This window comes from Podarcis erhardii (genome assembly GCF_964252035.2).
Source record: "Podarcis erhardii genome assembly, chromosome: 8".
NCBI classification, from domain to species: domain Eukaryota; kingdom Metazoa; phylum Chordata; class Lepidosauria; order Squamata; family Lacertidae; genus Podarcis; species Podarcis erhardii.
The window spans coordinates 86,937,826-86,959,278 of record NC_138499.1 but is presented as its reverse complement, the minus strand read 5'-3'; the positions used below and the strand labels follow the sequence as shown (position 1 = coordinate 86,959,278).

Below are 21,453 nucleotides of genomic sequence, written 5' to 3'. Positions count from 1 at the left end.
TATTATTATTATTATAAGCTTTCATGGATAGTACAAAGTGTTGTTTGAGTTACAGTTACAATAATAGACACACTTTTTTTTTCAGAGGGTGGGATTGTAAATAGTGAGGTCAGAGGGAAATGAAATCCAGTCAGTGATAATTAAGCAAATAACAGTGACAAATCACAACACAGTTGTTGATAACACGAACATCCTGGCATCGGTAAACCAATTAACACAGGTAAAGGTAGAGGGACCCCTGACAATTAAGTCCCGACTCTGGGGTTGCAGCGCACATCTCGCTTTATTGGCTGAGGGAGCCGGCGGCATACAGCTTTCGGGTCATGTGGCCAGCATGACTAAGCCGCTTCTGGCGAACCAGAGCAGCACACGGAAATGCCGTTTACCTTCCCGCTGGAGCGGTACCTATTTATCTACTTGCACTTTGATGTGCTTTCGAACTGCTAGGTTGGCAGGAGCAGGGACTGAGCAACGGGAGCTCACCCCGTTGCGGGGATTCGAACTGCCGACCTTCTGATCGGCAAGTCCTAGGCTCTGTGGTTTAACCCACAGCGCCACCCGCATCCTGTCTCAGTATAGGACCTAATAATTTCATCCACAACGTCAAGTGTTCATTTACTTGCCTCTCTTTGAATATGATAAAGCCCATCATCTGCCAGCAATGCCCTTCTGCATTCTACTTAAGACAAATAGACACAAATCAGAAACAACTATTTTCCAAAGCTAGTGAGCAAACATTTCAACCTCTGAGAACATTCTATAAATGACCTTAAAGTGGCCGTCCAGGAGCAAACGAACCTTAAACATGAAACCTCTGTATTACAACTGAACAAGATGTTCAGTGCAATTACTTTTGGATTGAATTGAGACAAATAATTTTCCAAGATCCTTCATATGTTAATTAGCTGACCAATGCTGGAATGTCTGTATTATCAAAAGCTGCTTTGTGAATTGCCACTGATGTTTACGTAATTATCACTTTCTGTACTTTTCTGCGTTTCAATTCCCTCTGGTCTTGCTGCTTACAACCCTGTGTATGTATGCCTGTAACTCAGGATAACACTTCAATGCAGCGATGAAGTGGACTGTAGTCCTCAAAACCTTGTGCCATAATAAATCTGTTAGCCTTGGGAGGTTGTTAGAAGTAGGATGTTGAAAGCACAATAGCCAACAATTGCAGAGCAAGAAAACTTGGGTGGGTGCAAAAGGAGCTTTCTGATGATCTCATATTTTAAAGGGACATGTATAGGAAACAGAAGGAGTGTCAGGGGGGCTTAAAGCTCAGAATGAGCTTAGGCTTTCGAGATAGGTAAAAAAATCACAATAAGGGATTTTCGACTGTGTTCAGAGCTAGAGGCAAAACAAGGAAGTGTAAGTCCGCTGTGTGGAAAAGATGAAGAAATGGCAGCTTAATGAAACTGCTGGAGACACTTCTGCAGGGAGGAAATTCTGCACTTAGGGGCTGCCTCAGGGAAGGCCTCAGCCAGGCAGAGGTGTAAGGGAGAGGCCGTCTCTTGAGTAACTTGGTCCACACCTATTTAGGGTTTTGTAAGAACTTGGTCTGGTAGCAGATAATCCACTAGTGCAGCGGCTTAGACAAAGCTGTGATATGTTGGTACTGGTTAGCTCCAAACAGCAAACACATCTTCTAGACAATCTGCAAGGGCAGCCATACTGTGTACTATGATCATTTTTTTGGTGGCGGGATGTTTGCATTTTTTGCCTCAGACACAGAATGTCCAGGGCAGGGTTAGGCCCTAGTTGAGACAAGAATACAGTGTCTCTGTTGCTGGAGTTGCACCTGGGCTTTGGGTGGGACTAGCATGGAAGCTGTGTCATGGTCTGGAATAAGGCTGCTACCATGCGAGTGTTGGGATGCGGGTGGCGCTGTGGGTTAAACCACAGAGCCTAGGACTTGCCGATCAGAAGGTCAGCGGTTTGAATCCCCGCAACGGGGTGAGCTCCCGTTGCTCGGTCCCAGCTTCTGCTAACCTAGCAGTTCAAAAGCACTTCAAAGTGCAAGTAGATAAAAAGGTAACGCTCCGGCGGGAAGGTAAACGGCGTTTCCGTGCGTTGCTCTGGTTCGCCAGAAGTGACTTAGTCATGCTGGCCACATGACCTGGAAGCTGTACGCCGGCTCCCTCGGCCAATAAAGCGAGATGAGCGCCGCAACCCCAGAGTCGGCCACGACTGGACCTAATGGTCAGGGGTCCCTTTGCCTTTTACCTATGCGAGTGTTGTTGCATGCCCCCCAACCTCTGAGCAGTGTGTGAGTCCAGGGGTTCCCGGCGCTAATCCAGGGTTCCGTTTCCTTGGAATGAGGGAGAGCAGAGACTGTGGCATCTTTATGATATGTGGTTTATTTATACAAATGTACAACGTGATCATATGATGGAGGGGCTTACAACACCCCAGAACATCTTGCCTCTCCCACCTGCACAGCCTTGGATTCCAGCTGAAATCTGGACTCCTAGCTTTTGCCTCCTTCCAGCTCAGCTCTCTGCCGTTATCTTTCTTTATATCAGCCAGGTGAAGAAGGTCATTTGCCCTCTGGCTCAGAGCAGCTTCCCTTGTCAGTCTAATGACCATACTTAGATGGTAACTATGGGCATTCTCTCAGTCCAACAATGGGATCCTCCTTGAGAGTTTAACCCTTGCTGGGTCCAGCTCTCCAGGGATGGTAAGAGGTTCAGGCATCATAAAGACAAACCCCTCAAACTCAGACTATGCATCATGAATCATCAAAAAGCAGCATCAGAAAATATGAGCAGAACAGACCTGATCTTTTTGAGAAGTTCCAATTTAAATGGAAGTAAGAATAATCTTTACTGTTTTTATGAAACAGCAAACACACTAAAGAAGCATTTGAGCCTGATTGGCTGGGGAAAGGAATGCAGTAGGATGTTCCTCTTTAGACGTCCTTTAAGAAATTTAATGCTCTGTCTCATTAAGTCCTCCTCACAAAATTAAATCCATTGGCATGGATGCATTGCTGTCAATTGGACAGAAAGCTGGCTGAACATCTTGAATAAAAGATAATGAGAGGTGTCAGCATTTCAGAGAATGAGGCGGTATCTGTTTGTGAACTGCGGTGATCTTATTTAAACACCTTTCCCTAGTGATCTTAGAGATAGAGTAAATACCTAGACTAATGGGATTCAAAGATGCTATACTGGAGAAGATCCCGTGCACAGAGCAATGAGAGAGAGATGGGAGGAGAGAGAGAGAGTTTGTTATACATTTTTCATGAACAAGATGACTGCAGAGAGCAAATACTGTGTGCAGGAGTTTACTAAACAACAACAACAACCTGTTTCTTTGGCAGGATTGACCAATTTTTTGCACCTTAACTGAAAATTCAAATAGTACCCTCCCATCCAGGAGGGGAAAAAACACACAAACTGACACACCACTTCACTAAACCAGAAACCATTTTTCACCACCTGCCTGTCTGCTTTGGCATATGCAGGTGGAACATGGCAGGTACTGGAATCATGAGCAGTTTGTCACACAAATTCTTTGTAATGTGCTTTGAATTTTCAGTTGAAACTCATGAATCCTGTTACAATTTTGCAGATCTACTGGTTATTAATTGTGGGAGGAATTCGCTGCTGTGCTATTAAGAACTGCTGCTGCTGCTCCATTTTGGTTTCAACTCTATGGTGGTGGCCTTTTCTTGAGCTCAGAGGATGAATGCAACCCTGATTCCAACATGCTGCATACTTCTGATGGGTTCAGAGCTGAAGCGGTTAGCAAATTCAGGGCCTGCAATGGCCCCAAATGCATGGCAGGAGTTGAAAGGATGAAGGCAGGAAGCCATTCCCTCCCTTCCGCCATCCAGCCCTTTAGCCTGGCCAACTGAAGCCTGTGCCCATGTATTGCTTTCTGCTGAGAGGGGTTTCCCACGGCTGCAAGTGGACAGGTTGAAAGACATTTGGCTCACAAATCTGGGTGGGAGAACTAGGGATTTGTTGTGGATTTCTTAAGATCAATGGTGGCCAGCAAGGGGTCTCTTTCACTAAGTGACTCCTTCCTGATGATGCTGCTGCTGCTGCTGCAGCAGGCAGAAATAAATAAATAAATAAATAAATAAACTTTCTACCACCAATAGCAGCTGTCTTTGTGTGCCTGTGTAGTGGCTTCCCCAGCCCAGGTGCCTTGGACTGAAACTACATCTTGGGCATTGGGGCAAAAACTAAATGGTGGACACCAGCCCACAGCCACCACTTTGGACAGCTGCATGGCCACCCACTGCTTTACAATGGTGTGTGTGTGTATGTGAGAGAGAGAGAGAGAGAGAGAGAGAGAGAGAGAGAGAGAGAGAGAGAGAAAGGAAGGAAGGAAGGAAGGAAGGAAGGAAGGAAGGAAGGAAGGAAGGAAGGACTCCTTAAACATCTTTAAAATCACCAAAATTGAACCCCCCCCCCCAATTCACTGCCTCTGATGAATTTTGAGGGTCAGCTTGAGATCAGCATTATGTGTGAAGCTGCCCTTCTTGTACCTTACCCCCAAGTAAACATTTCCTGGGTTTTAGCTAGTTAGCCATTCTGGCAGTTTAATGCCTTTCTTCTCCCTTACGTCTATTGCATTCAAACAACTGGAAGGGACCACAAGGGACATGTAGTCCAACCCCCCTGCAAAGCAGGAAAATCTTTTGCCCAACGTGAGGCTCAAACTCACAACCTTAAGAGTCTCATGCTCTGCTGACTGAGCTATCCCAGCAGTCAAGTTATGTAAAATCACTTTAATTAACTGCATGGTTTTAAGGTCTATTTTAATTGACTGCAAGTCACTTTGAGAGTTGCAAACAGAACAAGCGGCTCATAAATGTATAACAATAGAAATAACAATAAATAATTCCATTCTTCAAGTGGGCAATTGAGGCTGAGACTTGCCAAAGGCTACCCACAGAATCTATGTTTGAAACACATTGGCTTTGAGCATCATCTAAGCACAAAACTTAGTACAAGTGCTGACATTTGCTCACTCGTCTGGGATCATGTGTGACTCATGTGTGTGACACAAGGAGTTTGACAGCAGGGGAAGAGGGTGCCAAGAATGCCTTTGCTTGCCAGAGAATTGTCACATATTCACATATTTTAAGTTAGAACCAAGGCCATTATTCAGCTCATGCCTTAGAACGGTTGGGAGAATTCTCCCTCCTCATGCCTAGCATTCTGTTCCTGTCCATCTTGCTTCTATTGGCTAGTCTCTTTTTATATACTAGAACCCACTTCCAAAGGTTCCACCATACTCTTTTATGACTATTGTCCCCTTCACACACAAACATGTGAATGGATTAATTTTTAACTTTGAGAAATCCCGAGCATGCTGTTGCTTGCACCCCAATCTCTGAGTGGTACGAGTCTCCAGCCGTTCCAGCTCTCTCTCAGGGTTCTGTTTCCTTGGAATGAAGATCACTGGAGACTGTAATGTGGTTAGGATTTGTGATTTGATTCACACATATATACAACATGAGGATAGGATGGAAAAGCTTACAGCATGAACTCTCCAACAGCTCTGGCTTCCCCGTTCAATTTATAGGTATGTCCCCAAAACCATAATTTTGGATTCAGCACAGAGAGCAAAACAAGCCTCTGTGTATCTCTGCAGCTTCAACTCAAACTAAATGGAAGACTAGCTGTTGGCCTTTTGTTCTCCTAGATGATGTAGCCTCTAGCAGAGTGAAGGGGGAGGCCTACCCCCTCCTGAAATAGCACCACCAACCAGTTGTTGCAGTGGTGACGCACCTGTCCTTTCCCAGCTCTTAAGGCATGTAAATGGAGTGCATACAGGCCCATCCCAGGGACATAAACTTAATAAAGAAACTGGTTTGACCAGTTCTTCTACCACAAACTGTAGTCCTGCAGAGATAACATCACAGGCTTGATTGGCATCCACTGACGTCAACCAAAGCAACCCCTCTGTCGTATAACAATAGTTATGGGCTGAAGATAAATTGATTAACCCAATTACATTACATTACACTTTGCATAATTTGCTCTTCTTAATGAGCATTGCAATTAGCATTATTTTAATATCCTGCTTTATTTACAAATTCAAAATAAGCGAGTACCTCACAGGTTAAATGAAACTAAACTGGCAGGAAAGCTGGATATTATTTCATGGTTAACAACCCTAAACAGATTTCAAAAGAGCATGGCTTATATTAATAAATAAGCCCCTATCCTTCCAGGGCCCCAAATCATTCCACAATGCCACCTTATTAATCTGTGTGACCTTGCTGGCTGGGAAGCAGCTACGTGTTTTGTTACTGAGAAGTATGGTAAACTGGATTCATCCATTGGTATAAGGCTACATTAGAACACAGCAGGCCAGATACCTAGAAATTTAAGAAGCGGACTCTACTGCATTGGTAACTTGCTTTTTTCAAACAAGAATACCTCTAAATACCATGCCAATGCAAGCCTTTCCAATACAGTGGCCACCCCAGAAAGATTGCCTATTTGAGCATCTCTGCACATAAGTAAACACCACTGAGGTGTTCTTGATTTAGGGCTACCTAAGGCTGAAGCAGGTTAATAATAATTTTAAAAAAGCCTTTCCACTTATAACTGTAATCCCCATTGCTTGCCATGGTGGAGGCTGCTGTGGGGATGGAAGACACTACCTCATTATCACATGTCACTCTGGTTCTTGGTAGTATTAACAATTAAGTATTCCCTGTGTTTCAAGAATCATTCAGGAATCCTTCCAAGTTTCTTGTAAGGTGGATCAGGATTGTTATCATCCCCATAGCAGTGTCCCATGAATTACTGCTTACCAGGAACGTGCTCTAACCATGCAAAATGCAACTGTCTATAAAACATGGGGTAAGTTAATGGAGGAATCTTACCTGTGTTCTTGCCCAAAGCAGGGCCTCAGGGTTAGAGATGGTATTGGAAATCTAAATGCTATCTTCCATGTCAAAGCGATAAATAACTACCTGACATTCAGAAGACATCTTAAGGCAGCCCTGTTCAGGGAAGTTTTTAATCTGTGATATTTTAGTGTATTTTTGGTTTCTATGGAAGCCGCCCAGAGTGGCTGGGGAAACCCAGCCAGATGGGCGGGGTACAAATAATAAATTATTATTATTATTATTATTATTATTATTATTATTATTCCATGTATCATAGTTCTCAAGATATACTGGACAGCCTTATGGTTCTGCTATTCAAGCATACCATTTGCACTGTCATTTGCACATACCATTTGCACTGTTGCAGTGTTGGTAGAATGTATTCCGTACCTCTCCAAGAAACACAGAATGAAGCACCCATACCCACAGTAGAGGAGCTACTAACAGCGACACCTGCAGTAGCAATTGAGTCCCTGGTTCCCCTTTCTGTCAGTGTCCCATGACACTCACCTGTAGCAACAATGAATTACCACGAAGAGGGGGGGCATGGACTCCTTATTTGCTCACTCATTGTGACAAAGATGCAAACTTTCATTGAACAGCACCAGGGATGGGGAGGGGGTTTCTGCAACATGCGTATGGGTTTGCCAAGTGGTTGCTCCAGTAGGGCTCTTCCGCCTTTGACAGCTGCATGGCCAACAGCAGGACAGCAGGGGGCACATTGCCTGTGACTCCATCTCTGTTCTGCGTATCTCTTTGCCTGTTGTAGAACTGCCTCTCATGGAACTTGCAAAGGTGCAGGATCCTGACTAGAACAAGTTGGTTGTCCACCGCACTGAGGAACAGCTGGGAGCACTCAGCACCCTCCTGCTAGGCCTGCTGTGAGGCCTCCCTTGTGGTCTACAAAGAACTGCGTACATGGAAGGTCCTGTTCTCTGCAGAGCACCATGGAAATAAAGGTATGCAGCAGGTATTATCTGGTACCAGCTGTGGTGCCCCATCCATTGGCTCCAACCACGGAGGAAGAATAGCCATCACGGCTCAGATGTTTGTGTTCCTTTTCCCCCCATGTAAATGTCTCCAATAAAAACATCCCTTGTTTTATTAGATTTGGTATGAAGTATTACGTGGTAAAGGAAAAATGAGCTGAGCAATTTGGGCCATTCCCTTCCCCTGGGGCAGTGGTCCCTTCCTTCCTCCTCTTGGTCCATGCTCTGCATTCTGTGTGGACTCCAAAGGCCAAGGTAACGAATTAGGACCCAAAGGAGTGGGAGCTGGCAGGTTGAATGGGTGGGAGCCGAAATGTGTTTGTGTCATTTTGGGAAGCAGCAGATCTCAGGGTGCCGAAGAAGCACCCCGTACTGTACAGGGAATATTTAAAAAGGACTGGCATCTTCTTTTGGTATTTGGAATACTAGGCTCATAGGGGGGAATCTGAAAGACATGAGCAAACCAGTGATGTAACCATTAGCAGCCAATATTTCCCTCTCTTCCAGATTTCCTTCTGGGACTTGCTTCTCAAGGAACAGGGGAATCAACAGTCAGGAAGGAAAACTGACATCAAAGGGAGCGGGAAAGGGCAACATCAACTCAGAGGGTTCTCATTCTCTGCATCTGGTAATCTTCAGACAAGACCACGACTCGAGGGGCCTTGGGCTAATAACGGGAATTCTCCTCTAGCTCACAGCCTCTTCCTCTTCCTCCCATCACCGCAAGGTCGGCATCAAACTGGCATTTGCAGTGGCTGACACAAGCTGCCTGTGTTTTCTTATTTTTGTTATTTTTGAGAGGATATTTTAGCGCTGAACGCATTCCCTCCTGTTGCCATGGCAGCCGTGACAGGGGTTATATACCGTGAGAAAAATACCAAAATTAATGAGTGAGTGAAAGTGCAGCAGAGAGAAAAACAAGGTTAAAGAAAGAGTTAAAACAGTAATAAAAACAACCTCTTGATAATTTGGCAGCATGTATCCTACAGGCAAGAGGAAAGAGAGAGAGAGAGAGAGAGAGAGAGAGAGAGAGAGAGAGAGAGAGAAAGCTTTCCAGGGAAGAGCATACATCATGGCCTCCATGAAAAGCCCGGTGCGACAGGAATCACACCTACACAACAGCACCTTCCTGGTGCCACTCCAATATGTGAGTGATGCTGCAAAAAACAGAAACAAACAAACAAACAAAAAACCCACCACCCCAAATCAATGCCAAACCTTCTCTCCTGACAACCCCAGCCCAAGGTCTCACAATGTCTGGCACCCTTCTGACTATAACCCGGACTCAGGATGATGCCACACCCCAAATCCATGTGAATATCATACAAGAATATCAGCATTCTATCCGAGGACCCCAAACTGGCACACTTCCTACCTATACGTGCCAATCAGCATGACAACTCTGAGATTGTCATCACAATCAACACCCAGGAATTAGCACTGTGTCTTTGAACCACACCATAACATTGTCTGTGTCCTGTCTACCCCCCCCCCTTAGTGTGACCTGGTGCCCCCTCCCCAAACAGTGGTTCCTTTCTGCCCACCCATTTGGTACTGTAAATTCTTAAAAGCAGCCCAGGCGGTCCCCATATCAGCAGAACATCTTCCCAAGTGTGCCCTAGATACTGTTAGAACCTGGCTTGGGAAATCAACATTGCGCTCAGATCTAGCATGGTGCCCAGGCTGCCACACAGAGACACCCATCTTTGTTTCGCCTTGTATTTGTTTGCAGGAGCAATACTGTATGGGGGGGAGAGGAAAAAAGCCTAGAGTCTTTCATGTTGCTCATTTCCTCATGTTTGTTTTTCAGTGCCTTTTGTTTTTAATTGTAGGAAGGAGAGAATTGTCAGAACATCTGTGTTATTAGCATTAGCTGCCCGAATCCTCTCCCTCCCCCCCCCTCCTGTGGAGCCCAGAGCTGATGAGAGAACAGAGGAGCCTTTGAAACAGCTCACAGCAACCAGCAGCCAGGTTTGCAGCATTTGTGTTGGGGGAGAGTATTTATTCTCATGTAAGGTTCATTTGCTCTCCTATATTTTCCCCTTTTCTAGAGATTTATCTGGCTACTCTCCCATCACAGACTTTGTTTTCCTGACAAGACCCCGTGGCACCACACTGCAGCTGTCTCGGTGCAATGTGCCACAGCATGGTAGGGCTGATGGACTCTTCTGCACCATGCTGGGCTCCCCAGTGTCCTCCGGAAGGGGCAGCATCAAAACCTGCGGGTGGTTGAGCGAGAGAAGCCAATGCTGAGAGCGGCTCTTCTTCCGAGGATCACCCACGCCTTCACGAAGATTCGCTTCCTCCTCTTGAACACAGTAGGAACCAGGCTGAAGGACACGGGCAGGGCCTTTTCAGTCATAAGCAGCTGTACCCACAAGGCACAGGCAAGGAGCTGCCTCAGGTGGCAAATGCAGAGGATCATGCCACTCAAGGACTGCGGTGAGAAATAAACAAAAGCAGCCCTCTGAACACCACCCACCAGGAAATTAATGGGAGTTAATTAATGGGAGAGATTTCGAAGGAGGGACATTCAAGTGACAACCTCCCTCCTTTTGACTCTTGTGTGAGTTAAGAGGAGGGACGTTGCTACTTCAATTTCTCTCCTCATAAATCTGTCTTATGGTAACATTCAGTTCTCTTTTAATAACTGGAAACACCTGAAGGAACAGGAACAGGAAGTGTACTGTACTTCTGAGAAGACCATGTAGCTGAACATGATCTCAACCCATCAACATCCTTGATGCTCCAGCAAGCTTTTGAAAGCAGACAGAAAATAAAAGGAAAAAGGTAACTTTTTAATACCAGCTGCATGCTTCCTAGTCTTAACAACCCAACTAGAATAACCCTTCCCCAGTCTCTAACGCAGGTGCGGTTTCACACCAGTTACCTGGGTATCTTATGCAAACAAAGCCTTGCAGGCCTACCTACAAAGTAAACAGAGCAAAGTCCATTGAGACTGGGCTGCGCAACAGGCACATTACCTTGGCCAGATTTGTAGCTACAATGGAAACATGCAAACGCCATCCTAATTGGGGTCAGAGTTCACTACTGGGTGAAGATCAAACTAAAAAGCTAGAAGTGGCCAGTTCCACTGCAGTGCGTTGCTTTTCCAAACATCAGCATAGAGTGATGTACTAGGGGAAAGCAAACTTCAAGCCTTGGATATGATTTAATTTAAGATGAAATGAAACAAAAGTGGGGGGGGGGGTAAACATAGCTCCAGAGCAGTGGGCAGTAGCAGAAAAGCCTGGAGCAAGCAAGGAGTGGAGGATTAGACTGGAGAGATGAGTTGGAGCAAAGAGGAGCAGCAGGAATCCTTAAGAGACTCTCTCTTTTTTGGGGGGGGGGAGTCTTTTGATAAGAAATTCACATTCCTCACAAGACCCCTCTCTCCCAGGAAGATGCAGAGATACTCTCTCTTTCTCTTTTTAACACACACACACACAGCCCAAGGACTCAAACTCACATAAAGCCCGTCATTCCATTGGAAGACAAAGCAGCCTCTAGATGGTGCAGTGGGTTATGGAAGGCGAATGGAGCATGTATGGCAAGAAGGAACGCGGGGGCTGCGCTGCGCAACAGGTTCATAGAGCTGAGCAGCATGTAAAAAATCTGGAGCTGCTGCAGGAAAGAAGCAACACGTGTTTTTAACAGGTTGGCTCTGCCTCTAATCTACTCCTAACGATGCTAGAAAGTACACCGTGCGGACTTGGGAGCTAGCCAGCAGGGCAGCCCGGCAGCCCCCCACCCCGGGAGGGCTCCGCAAGGCGCCTGCTGAGTTGTCTGACGCGGCCGGCCTGCAGGGGCCCAAGAGCCAGGAATCTCTCTCTGGAGCCTGGCAGCTTGGCACCGGGAGCGCCAGGCTGAATGTTAACGAGCGCTCCGTCCTTGGCAAAGGACCAGAATCCAGCTTGGAAATCCGGACCACTGGCAGAGCAGGGCCCGCGCCGCTTCAAGGGGCAGAGGAGCCGGCGCTGGGCAGCCGCTTCCCCGCGTGTGAGTGCCCGCTGTTGTCTCGGCCAGCCTGGATGCCGGGGCAGCTGGCAACCATCTTGGCCTCGCCAGCCCGGAGTTCTCCCTGGAAGCCCCTCGCTCGGAAGCGGCTCTCCGGAGACGGATCCCCGAGGGGCAGCGGCCTGGCACTGGCCAGCCCCCTCGGGGTTGCTGCAGAGGCGGCGAGGGGGAAGGGCGGGCGGCCGGGCAGGTGCGCACTCCCAGCTCGCTCCCTCCCTCCCTCCCTCCTCCCCCGGCAGGTGCAGCCGGCGACGCGCGGGTGACTCACCGGAACCGGCCGCGAGGACAGCGGGGGGGGGGAGGGGGCGCGGGCGGCGGGGCTGGCGGGGGCAAGGTCAGCGGGAGTCACGCGGGGAGAGCGAGCGGCGGGCCGGCGGCGCGGCGCTCCAAGCGGCTCCGGCCAGCAGGACAGGCGGGCCTCGTCCGCGCCTCGCGGGGAGCAGGCCTCGCGCGCCCCTAGTGGCCGGGGACGCCTCCTCGCGGCTCGGGCTGCAAATCCGCGGGGCGGGCGGGCGGGCATCTCGCCGCGCATTCCCCGGGCAGCGCGGGGCTGCCCATGGCTTCCCCCCCAGCAGGCAAGTCCGCGGCGGCGCGCGGGTGGCGCGGATGCTCCCGAAGGCGCTCGGAGAGGGCTGGTTGCCTTCCTCGGAGGTGGGCGGGCGAGCGAGCGAGCGCGCGGCAGGGCTGGGCTAAGGCACGCGAGGCTGGCTGGGGCGCTGGCGCTGCGGCCACCTCCGCGCGGAGCTTGGCTTGGGCACCGGCTCTGCCAAGGCGCCGCAGCTCCGCCTCCCTCTCCCCGGGCAGCGAGGACGACGGCGAGGAGGAGGCGGCCAGCCGGGAGGGAGCGAGCGAGCGAGCGAGCGCGGAGAGGGAGGCGGCGGCGGCGCGCGCGCGCGCGAGGAGCGGGCGGGCGGGGGGGCGATGCAATCCCTGGGCTGCGCTTCCCCTGCACTTCCTCCTCACACACACCGAGAGAGCAGCTCGGGCTCGGACACAGCCCGGCTCGGCGCGCGCCCCGGCAGCAGCAGCGGCTGCTTGGCTGGGCTGGTGGCGCGGGCGAGCGGGCAGGCGGGAGGGCTTCCTTCGGGTGGAAGGGACTGAACGGATTTGGAGCGGAGCGCCACGGCGCGGGGGGCTGGGCGAGCCCGGCTGCTGGCGGATTTGCTGCGGAGAGCAGCGGGCAGGCGGCGGGAGGCGAAGATGCCCGGCGAGGAGCGGCGAGCCAGGAGGAAGCCCCGGGCGCCGCGAAGTAAGGAAGCGCGGCGGCGGGAAGCGGCCAGGGCGGACCCCGCGGCGGAGGACCGCGCTGGGCTCGCGGCTGTGTCGGAATGCGGGCGCCGGGCGGGAGGGAAGCGAGCCCGGCAGGCGCCCGCTCGAGGCTGCGGGTGGCGGGGGCAGAGGCGGGCGAGCAGCCGCGCAGCTCCCCGAAGACGGACGGGCGGGCGAGGGGTGGATGGAGGGGCGAGGATGGGGGGGATACTTGGTAGGCAGCTTGTGGGGGTCAAGTTTTTGCTCCAGCCGGCAGGCGACTCGCCTGCGGTCCTGCGCCGGGTCCTTCTTCCTCTCGCCGCATCCAGCTGCTTCGCGCCCCCCCCCCGCGAGCTGCGGCGCCTCGGTTGCTGCTCTCCTTCCCGGAGCCAATTCGATTCATTCTCTCCCCCCGCGCCCCTCCTTTTCGGCACCCTATTTTTTCACGGATCGGGGTCTCAATGCATCTTTTCCAATCTGCGGAGACGGGAGCGCCCCCGAAATCGGAAACAGTTCCCGGAGGGGGGCAGTGAGGGCTCCGCGAATATTGCTACCCTCCTCCCTTTACAGGCGAGAAGCGGGGGGGGGCGACAGGGAGGCGTTTGTGGGCGACGCCTGGCTTCCCCCCGATGGCTGCACCCCCGATGCGCTGTGTGCGCCCCCTCCCGGATCAGAAAGGGGGGCAAGTAGTCGGGCTCCTGCCAGGTCCCCAGCACCCTCGCCTCCTGCCACTTGTTGGGTGCTGGGGTGGGGGGGGGGGAGAACTCCGCTTCGCTCGTGTGCCGCCCCCCCCCAGCCCCGACGGCAGCCCCTGCCCCGGAATGCCCTGCCTGTGTGCGGGCTCCGGGGACGTGGCATCCCTGCAAGCGCCTTTTCGGACTGCGCGTGTTTTGCTGGTGCGGCGGCGGGGGGGGGGGCGGGCGGGCGAGGCTGGCAGCTGCCCTGGCTGGCGCTCGTGCTTCGCTCCTGCGCGCGGATGGCCGAGGCGGCAAGCGCGCCTCCTCTTCCCCGGGTGAAAAGGGCGCTGCATTCTCGCCCTTGCCAGGTCCCCGCTCCCCGCGCGCTCTGTCCGGGGCATTGCTGCTCCGGGGTTGGGGTCTCGAGGAGCGTCTGCAGGGGAAAGGGTGCTGCCGCGCAGCGGGTTCGGGTGTAGATGCGCCTCCTTCGGAGAGAGACCCCGGGGAGTGCTTGGGGAAGGAGCAGAAGGCAGCCCGAGGGAAGGCTGGGGAATACGCATGCAAGAACGTGTGCATGCAAGAGCGGACAGGTCTGAGGTGAACTTCAGGTGTTGGGCATGTAAAGGAAGTGGGCATGCATGGAGACCCGGGTTTCAGCGCTGGCGGACGCTTTCGGTGAGAACTCGCGTCCCTAGCATGTCGTCGGTGAATCGAGGTGTGTGCGCGCAGATGAAGTATGATGGGTGGAAGAAGGGGAGACGTGGAAGGTGCACAGAAAAGAGGCGCCCCTGGGTATCCCGGGGGCGGGGGGTGAGGCAGGCTGGAAGGATGTGGTGGCGGTGCATGTACCTTCCTATGGAGGAGGGGCATGGGATGCGTGTGTATCCTATGAGGATGTTCCTAGGAGTGAGGGATGTGTTAGGTGTGCCCTGCGAGAGGGGCTGTATGGATTTGATTGTGCAAAAAGCCATTTACTGTATTGTTGCCGGATTACTTGTTGCCATTGGCTCTTAACCCGACCTCTTTGAGGGGCTGGAAGGGTGGGGTGAGGTGGAGTCCCCTTTACAGCTAGTTACATGCAGCCTCGTATGCAGATGCTAAATATGAATCATGCTCTATTTTCCTCTTCCCGTTTGTGGTTACTGTAAGTTTCTAGTCCAGCTTCTGGGGACCTCTCATTTTCCCAGCGCTAGTACTGAATGTTTCTTATGTGTTACCCAACCAATGATTATTTTTTTATTAAAAAAAAACTGCAGCAACATCCAAGCATTCTTTCCAACACAATATTTGAGACCAGAGAATAAGTTTGTGCCTTTTATCTGTCATCACTACGTGAATTAGGTAGCTGCTGTTTTGAGGGTTTTGCACAGCACAATCTGATTTCAACCCCAAGCCCTAATTCTCATTTGTGCTTCCTGGTGTTCCTGTCTGTGTGTTTTCTGTTGGCCAGATAGCTTTTATTCTGGGCTGTTTCCTGTGCACAGTGTTTTCAGTGTATGGCTTTCATCCTATAGCCTCTTCTAGTAAGGTAGAGGGGTTTGATATTTTGATAGGGAAGTTATGAGTTAACTGCCATTGCCAGCTGCTGGTGACCCCAAGGGGTTCTAGGACTCGACTTCTAAAGAAATCTTTATTGCTTTCTGAGTTGCCTTAAGGCAGATCTGTTATCTATGTGTTTCCCATAATCAAATGCTACAAAAGACCACCACCACTGTATCCCTGCTTCCAAATAGGAGCCTGGAGGCCTAAGCCCTGCTGAATAGTTTTGTATATGCTAATGTGTTTACACCTAAATGAGCTGGAGAATGGTCTTGCTAAGCCAGTTGTAAGAGGAAGGAAAAATTGGTCTAACAAAGACAGGTGTAGATAACAGGTGCGTTCATTGGGGATTTGAAAGCATCTCAGCCAGCATAGGCCTTTGGCCAAAAGTCTAGGTTGCAACAAATCAGTGGGACCTACAGGGCAAAAGACTAGGTCATGGATCATGGGCCAAAGCCATAATCCTCAGCCCCAGCCAACATGGCCATGCTTAGGGGTGGGAGTGGTCTTCCAGAATACCTGGCGTTGGTAACACCCTGTGGACTCAGAGCTGGATTGATACATGCTGAGGCCCTAAGCTATGGCAGCTTTAAGAGGCCCCTGAGTATTACCCAGGCTGTATTATTCTAACAAGAAGGACAACGGAAATAGAAATAATGAACTATTGTATTTGTATACATGCCGATGCATAGGCTAGGATGGAACTAAAAACTAACAATCTTGCACATCTTGCAATAAGCCTGCTTGCTTACGAAAATACCATATGATTTCTTAGCATATATTAAAACAATATTATTGCTATTTCTGAATACTGTAGATATATAAACACAACGTGACAAATTATTGTGTAGCCGTTGAGTATATTTCATCATATCAGAATGAGTTTGTTTTCCTATTTCCTTCATTAACCAATTATGCAAAACTCCAAATTTAGGTTAGTTTAGTTAGTTTGTTTTTTACTTAGAGGCCTCTCATAATCTGAGGCCCCAAGCTGCAGTTTATTTTGCTTGTGCACAAATCCAGCACCGACTAGACTAGGCAAGCAGCTCCACAAGGTTAAAGCTCTGACCCTGACACTGGCTTAGAAGCGTTGCAGAAGGAGCCTAACGAAGTGGTGGAGCTGGATTTGTTAGGCAAGAGCATGAGCTGTGGCTTGTTCTATTGCTGTTGTTTTTTCCTTCTCCTGGATGAAATGTGGCTTCTCTAAGATCACACAAAAATAATAAGAAATGCACTATTGTGAGACGATGAATAGTCTGTGTTGAAGGTTGGTGTTGAGCTGGTATGTGTTGAGCATCATTCTGCAGGAATGCTGCAAGGGCTTAAGCTCATAATACACATGCGTGCTCATATTGTACGGGGACATGGATAGAGAGCAATGTATGGATGTGCTTGTTTCTACTGGGTATGCACATGTATGAAGTAATCAACAATGAATTTCTCAAGGGCAAATGCGGTGCAGAATCCGTGGGCAAGAGGCTGTGACAACTCACACTGCAGCCTTGACCATTCATTAGCCAGGTGTGGCTCAAAATATGGTGCTTGAGATGGAAATGCAAAATGGTGACTTTATTTTAGTAATTAAGCGTGGTTACAATCCACTGGCAAGTTCCTTTGGGAACTTCTCAATGCCCAGAGTCAGCTATCTTCCTTTGCCTGCATCTGGTCAGATTGCACAGGTAATTACGTTAGGAAATGCAATTATTTCATTTTTATCCCATGAAGTCCTAATGCGATGGACTTTAAGGAAGGCTTAGCTATCCTATTTCCACATTTCTGCTGTTGCTAGGCTCTGAATTGAATTGGCAGTAGTATGAGTTCCTTTTTCTGCTCCCTACTGCAGGCCTACCATGTTGGCTGCATTATTAGATGACTGAAATGCAGTTCAGGAATTGTTCGGCTATCTGTTTTCTTGGGTTTTGTTAAATGTTTAGAAGTAGAGCTCTTTGTTTTAACAGGGTTCCCTCCATTGCAGTGGCCTATACTGGGTACTAAGTACAAAGTATTTCTGGGTGATACATGCTGCAAAACGTTGCCCTGTATTGTAGTATGCCTCCATTGGAAGATTCCTTCCACTTTATCCTCTCGCAAATCCCTCCCACATTTTGGCTTTCTTTCATTTCCTCGCCCGCACCACTGCCCCCTCCCTTTTCACTGCCCATCAGGATATAATCTCTATAGTTTACAGACAACCACCCCATTCTATCTGAGGGGCAGAGTCCATACCTTTCACGTACAAGGTGGATTGAAATCAAACATCCGCAGCAATAAAGATATAATAGTAGGGAGGGCCTGCTTCAAAGTTTATCCTGGGTGGGGAGGGGGGCAAGGTTGGCTTGCATATGAAGGAGGTCCAGTTCCATTGCAGCTACAACCCCCACCCCCTCCCAATATGCAGGGCTATCTCTGTGCTGTATTTATTTTGACTGTTGTTTCTAAGGGCATTTGCTTTGCTCTATTCTGGTTTCTGTTCTGCTTTTTTAATTGGTTTTGTGTACTTTATTCTGATTTTTAATTGGCTTTGTGTATTTTTGTGATTCTTTAAAAAAAAAGAAAATAAATGCTTTGTTGAATTCAATTCTTCCCCGAATTTATGTATACCAACTAGTTGCCATAATAGCATTTTTAAAAATTGCCTAGTGCCTTATTTCTGGAAAATTCTGAGCAGTTCTTCAGAAACATGCATAGGACCAGACTGTAAGCCCTATTTTGTTCAGTGGGACTTCTTTCCAAATAGTTGTCCATAAAACCACAGCCTTAATCTCTACACACATGATCTTGCTTAGTATCTTTACATATGTAAGACCCTAATGAAGTTATAACTAAATGAAATTAGGATTATATCCAAGTAGATAAAAGCCAAGCAGAAAACAGTTAGAATGGACTGACCTATAAAGGTTTCCTATTGCTCCTAGATCAGGGGTAGGCAACCTAAGGCCCAGGGGCCAGATGCGGCCCAATCGCCTTCTCAATCCGGCTCCTGGATGGTCTGGGAATCAGCTTGTTTTTACGTGAGTAGAAGGTGTCATTTTATTTAAAATGCATCTCTGGGTTATTTGTGGGGCATAGGAATTTGTTCATTATCATTTTTTCCAAAATATAGTCCAGCCCACCACATGGTAGACCAGCCCACGGCTGAAAAAGGTTGCTGACCCCTTTCCTAGATTGTCCAAAAGCCCCGTGCAGTTGCAACTCAGTACAGACTCAGTTCACATGGTATGCTAAGCCAAACAATGTAGGTTCCTTCCTACAGGGGAGATTACTGCTGCTTTGCTGCTCCTCATTGCCTGTTGCTGCGCCACTGTGAGCTAAGCCATGGTTAGGCTTAGTGTGTCATTGGAACCTGAGCTCATAGTTTCCCTTACTCCAGACAAATGATGAGCTATAGCCACGGTTTGTTTTATGGCTTACTGCTCGTGGGTTTTTTTGTAGGAGACAAATCATGAACCTAGGTAGGGATGATATGCTAAACCAAACCATTGCTTAGCTCTCAGTGATGCAGCAGGAGAGCAAAGCAGCTGTGGTCTCTCTGGGAATGCACATGCTTATGCATTTATGCTAAGTCAGGGTTTTGGTTAGCATGATGTGTGAACTGGTGGAAAGCAAAAGCTTGTGTATTTTGATTAGGAATCATAAATATTTTTTGACCTGTGCATTTATAATCCCCGTTTGCAGCACAATTTTAGCAATGCTGTGAATCTTATTATACTGTTTTATTAGCTGCTGCTGCTGCTAAACATTTTGTGCTACTTTTTATTGTTTATTGCTGGTTTGTCATTACATTTTAATGCTGGATTGTTGTAAGCCACCCAGGTAACATTGCTACCGGGTAGCACATAAGCACTGCAAACAATTAAACAATTAAATATTCACAGTTTGAGAGCTCAACACATTGCAGAGGCCAGGTAGTTAGGTGGAAGGAATAAAAAAAGGACATAAGAGCATCTGTAAGTGTTTCGTGCAGTGATGGGCCCTCCAGATATTATTGAACTACAACTTCCGTTTCCATGACCATTGGCTATGCTGGCCTGGGGCTGATGGGAGTTGGAGTCCAACATTTGAAGGGCCTCTGCTTTTGCCATCCCTTGTTGAGTGGATGATGCTGGTGTGATATAGGATGGCATTTCTGGGATCTTTTCAGGGCACAGTAAGTAGCTGAGGAGAAGGGAATTAAAAGCCAAGAGAGGAGTATTGGGGTCTGCTTTGGTGCAGAGCAAGCAATGGCACATATTGCCTTCAGCTCACCCTTAGCTCCTTGTTGTTGTATGCATGTGTGTATGCCTGATGCTTGGTCAACTTCCTGATAAAGAACAGGAACAAGGATTGGGCTGAGAAAGTGCTGGGTCATGCAGGGTTAGCAAGGAAAGGAGTCTAGTGAAAGGAAATGGGCAGGAACAGGGAGGCAGCTAACTAGGAGAAAGTAAACGGAGCAGGAAAAAGGGACTAGGAGGAAGGACTAGAGGAGAAGAAGAGAGGAAGAGTTTGGATTTGATATCCCGCTTTATCACTACCCGAAGGAGTCTCAAAGTGGCTAACATTCTCCTTTCCCTTCCTCCCCCACAACAAACACTGTGAGGTGAGTGATGCTGAGAGATTTCAGAGAAGTGTGACTGGCCCAAGGTCACCCAGCAGCTGCATGTGGAGAAGCTGGGAAGCGAACCCGGTTCACCAGATTACGAGTCTACCGCTCTTAACCACTACACCACGCTGGCTCTCATCTGGGGGGCAGGAGGGACCGAGCAAGGGAAGGAGGCCCCTGGGCTGAGAAGTGTTCCCCACCTCTCAAGTCCAGCAGGCAGCCTTATCCAGGCAGCATTTTCTGCCCCTTCCTGGTTCTTCCCTGGTATCATGCCATGCAGAAGCTCCTGTCAAATCCAGTGAGGCAGGGAAGTGAGGCTGAGCAGCTGGATCTCACTCAGACCTGGACGGGAACAATCTGTCTTTGCTGGCTGTTGCTAGGCAACAACTCCCACTGAGGTCCTTTCAAATGTAAAAAGAAATCACAAGTAGCTCTCAGTTTGCCTATTATTATTATTATTATTATCTGTAAGTTTGCATCCACAGATCAAACCACTTACTAGCTGCTTCCCATTTGGGTATCTTGGGTAGTTCCAAGACAGCAATGAGTACAAATTCTGCCTAAAGTCCCATGATTACCCAGAGCACTTACGTCTGCTAAGAAGGGTTTAATTAGCAGTGATGCCTTATCTAAGGCATTTTGGTGTCTGATGTGGAAAACCTAAATGGCTAGTTATTTATTTTATTAAATGTATATCATGCCCTTCTACCCAAAGAAGCCCTATTCTCTCCCAAATGGACACAATTCACCAGGAAATTGGTTGATTGATTTAACTTTTATGCCACTTTCCCACATTGAGCTGTGCACAAAGCAGCTTACAGTAAACTTTGAAAACACTCAAATAGAGGACATTGGAAATACAAATATATAGACTATATAAGATATGCAAATATAAAAAATGTCAAAAATCAACAATTTAGCGAACAGAATAAATTAAATATTACCAAAAAAACCCAATCTAGGCTGAAGTATATAAATACAAAGCAAAAACGATAGATAGCCAACAATAAAGTTTCTGCTACTGCTCTTGCTGCACTCTCCTGCACAAATCCTGTTCAAATGATCAGTAACTTCTGCGCCATAAGTCATCACTGTATCCCATTCCATTGTCCAAGGCAACTGCAGCCATTTTTCCAGGGTTTGTGTGTGCAAAGTACATGCATGAGTGTACAAAACTAGATCTGTTGAGTAAGTAGCAGGGAAGCCTGGGCAGCAAATCTACCAAGCTGGGTAGACCTGGTCCCCAAGACACTTGTACCACATCTACCCCTCCATTGGGGCTGACCTCAACCCAGAGCAAAAACAACTATTCCCGAAAAACAGCAGCAGCAACAATAACAATAACCCGTAGCAATGGTTCATATTTAGGAAGAAAAGGCTAGAGAGAAAAACTTCCTGGTTCATTCGCTGGTGAAGAAGTGATTGCTGCCCCAAAGGGCAAGAGCCAAACCAGAAATTCAGCATTTGAGAGTAGCTGTGATTCGGTAGTAGTGTTTGTACCCAAAATCAAAGAAAAAATGACAGCAGAATTAATGATTTAGT

At 48.5% G+C, this 21,453-nt stretch overlaps 1 protein-coding gene across 4 annotated transcripts in view; it reads left to right on the top strand.

Moving 5' to 3' along the window:
• Nucleotides 1-11,368: 11,368 nt before the first annotated feature.
• PCDH1 (protocadherin 1) overlaps nt 11,369-21,453 on the top strand; it is an 82,495-nt gene continuing 72,410 nt past the window's right edge. For 2 of the 4 annotated variants that reach the window (XM_081872604.1, XM_081872607.1), the window contains exon 1: nt 12,926-13,117. In XM_081872604.1, coding sequence (XP_081728730.1) covers nt 13,069-13,117 — 49 coding nt within the window. In that variant the 5' untranslated portion in view covers nt 12,926-13,068. Of the gene's footprint in view, nt 11,509-11,831; nt 11,851-12,925; nt 13,118-21,453 lie in introns of those variants that run through there. The other 2 variants (XM_081872605.1, XM_081872606.1) reach the window with 2 other exon arrangements.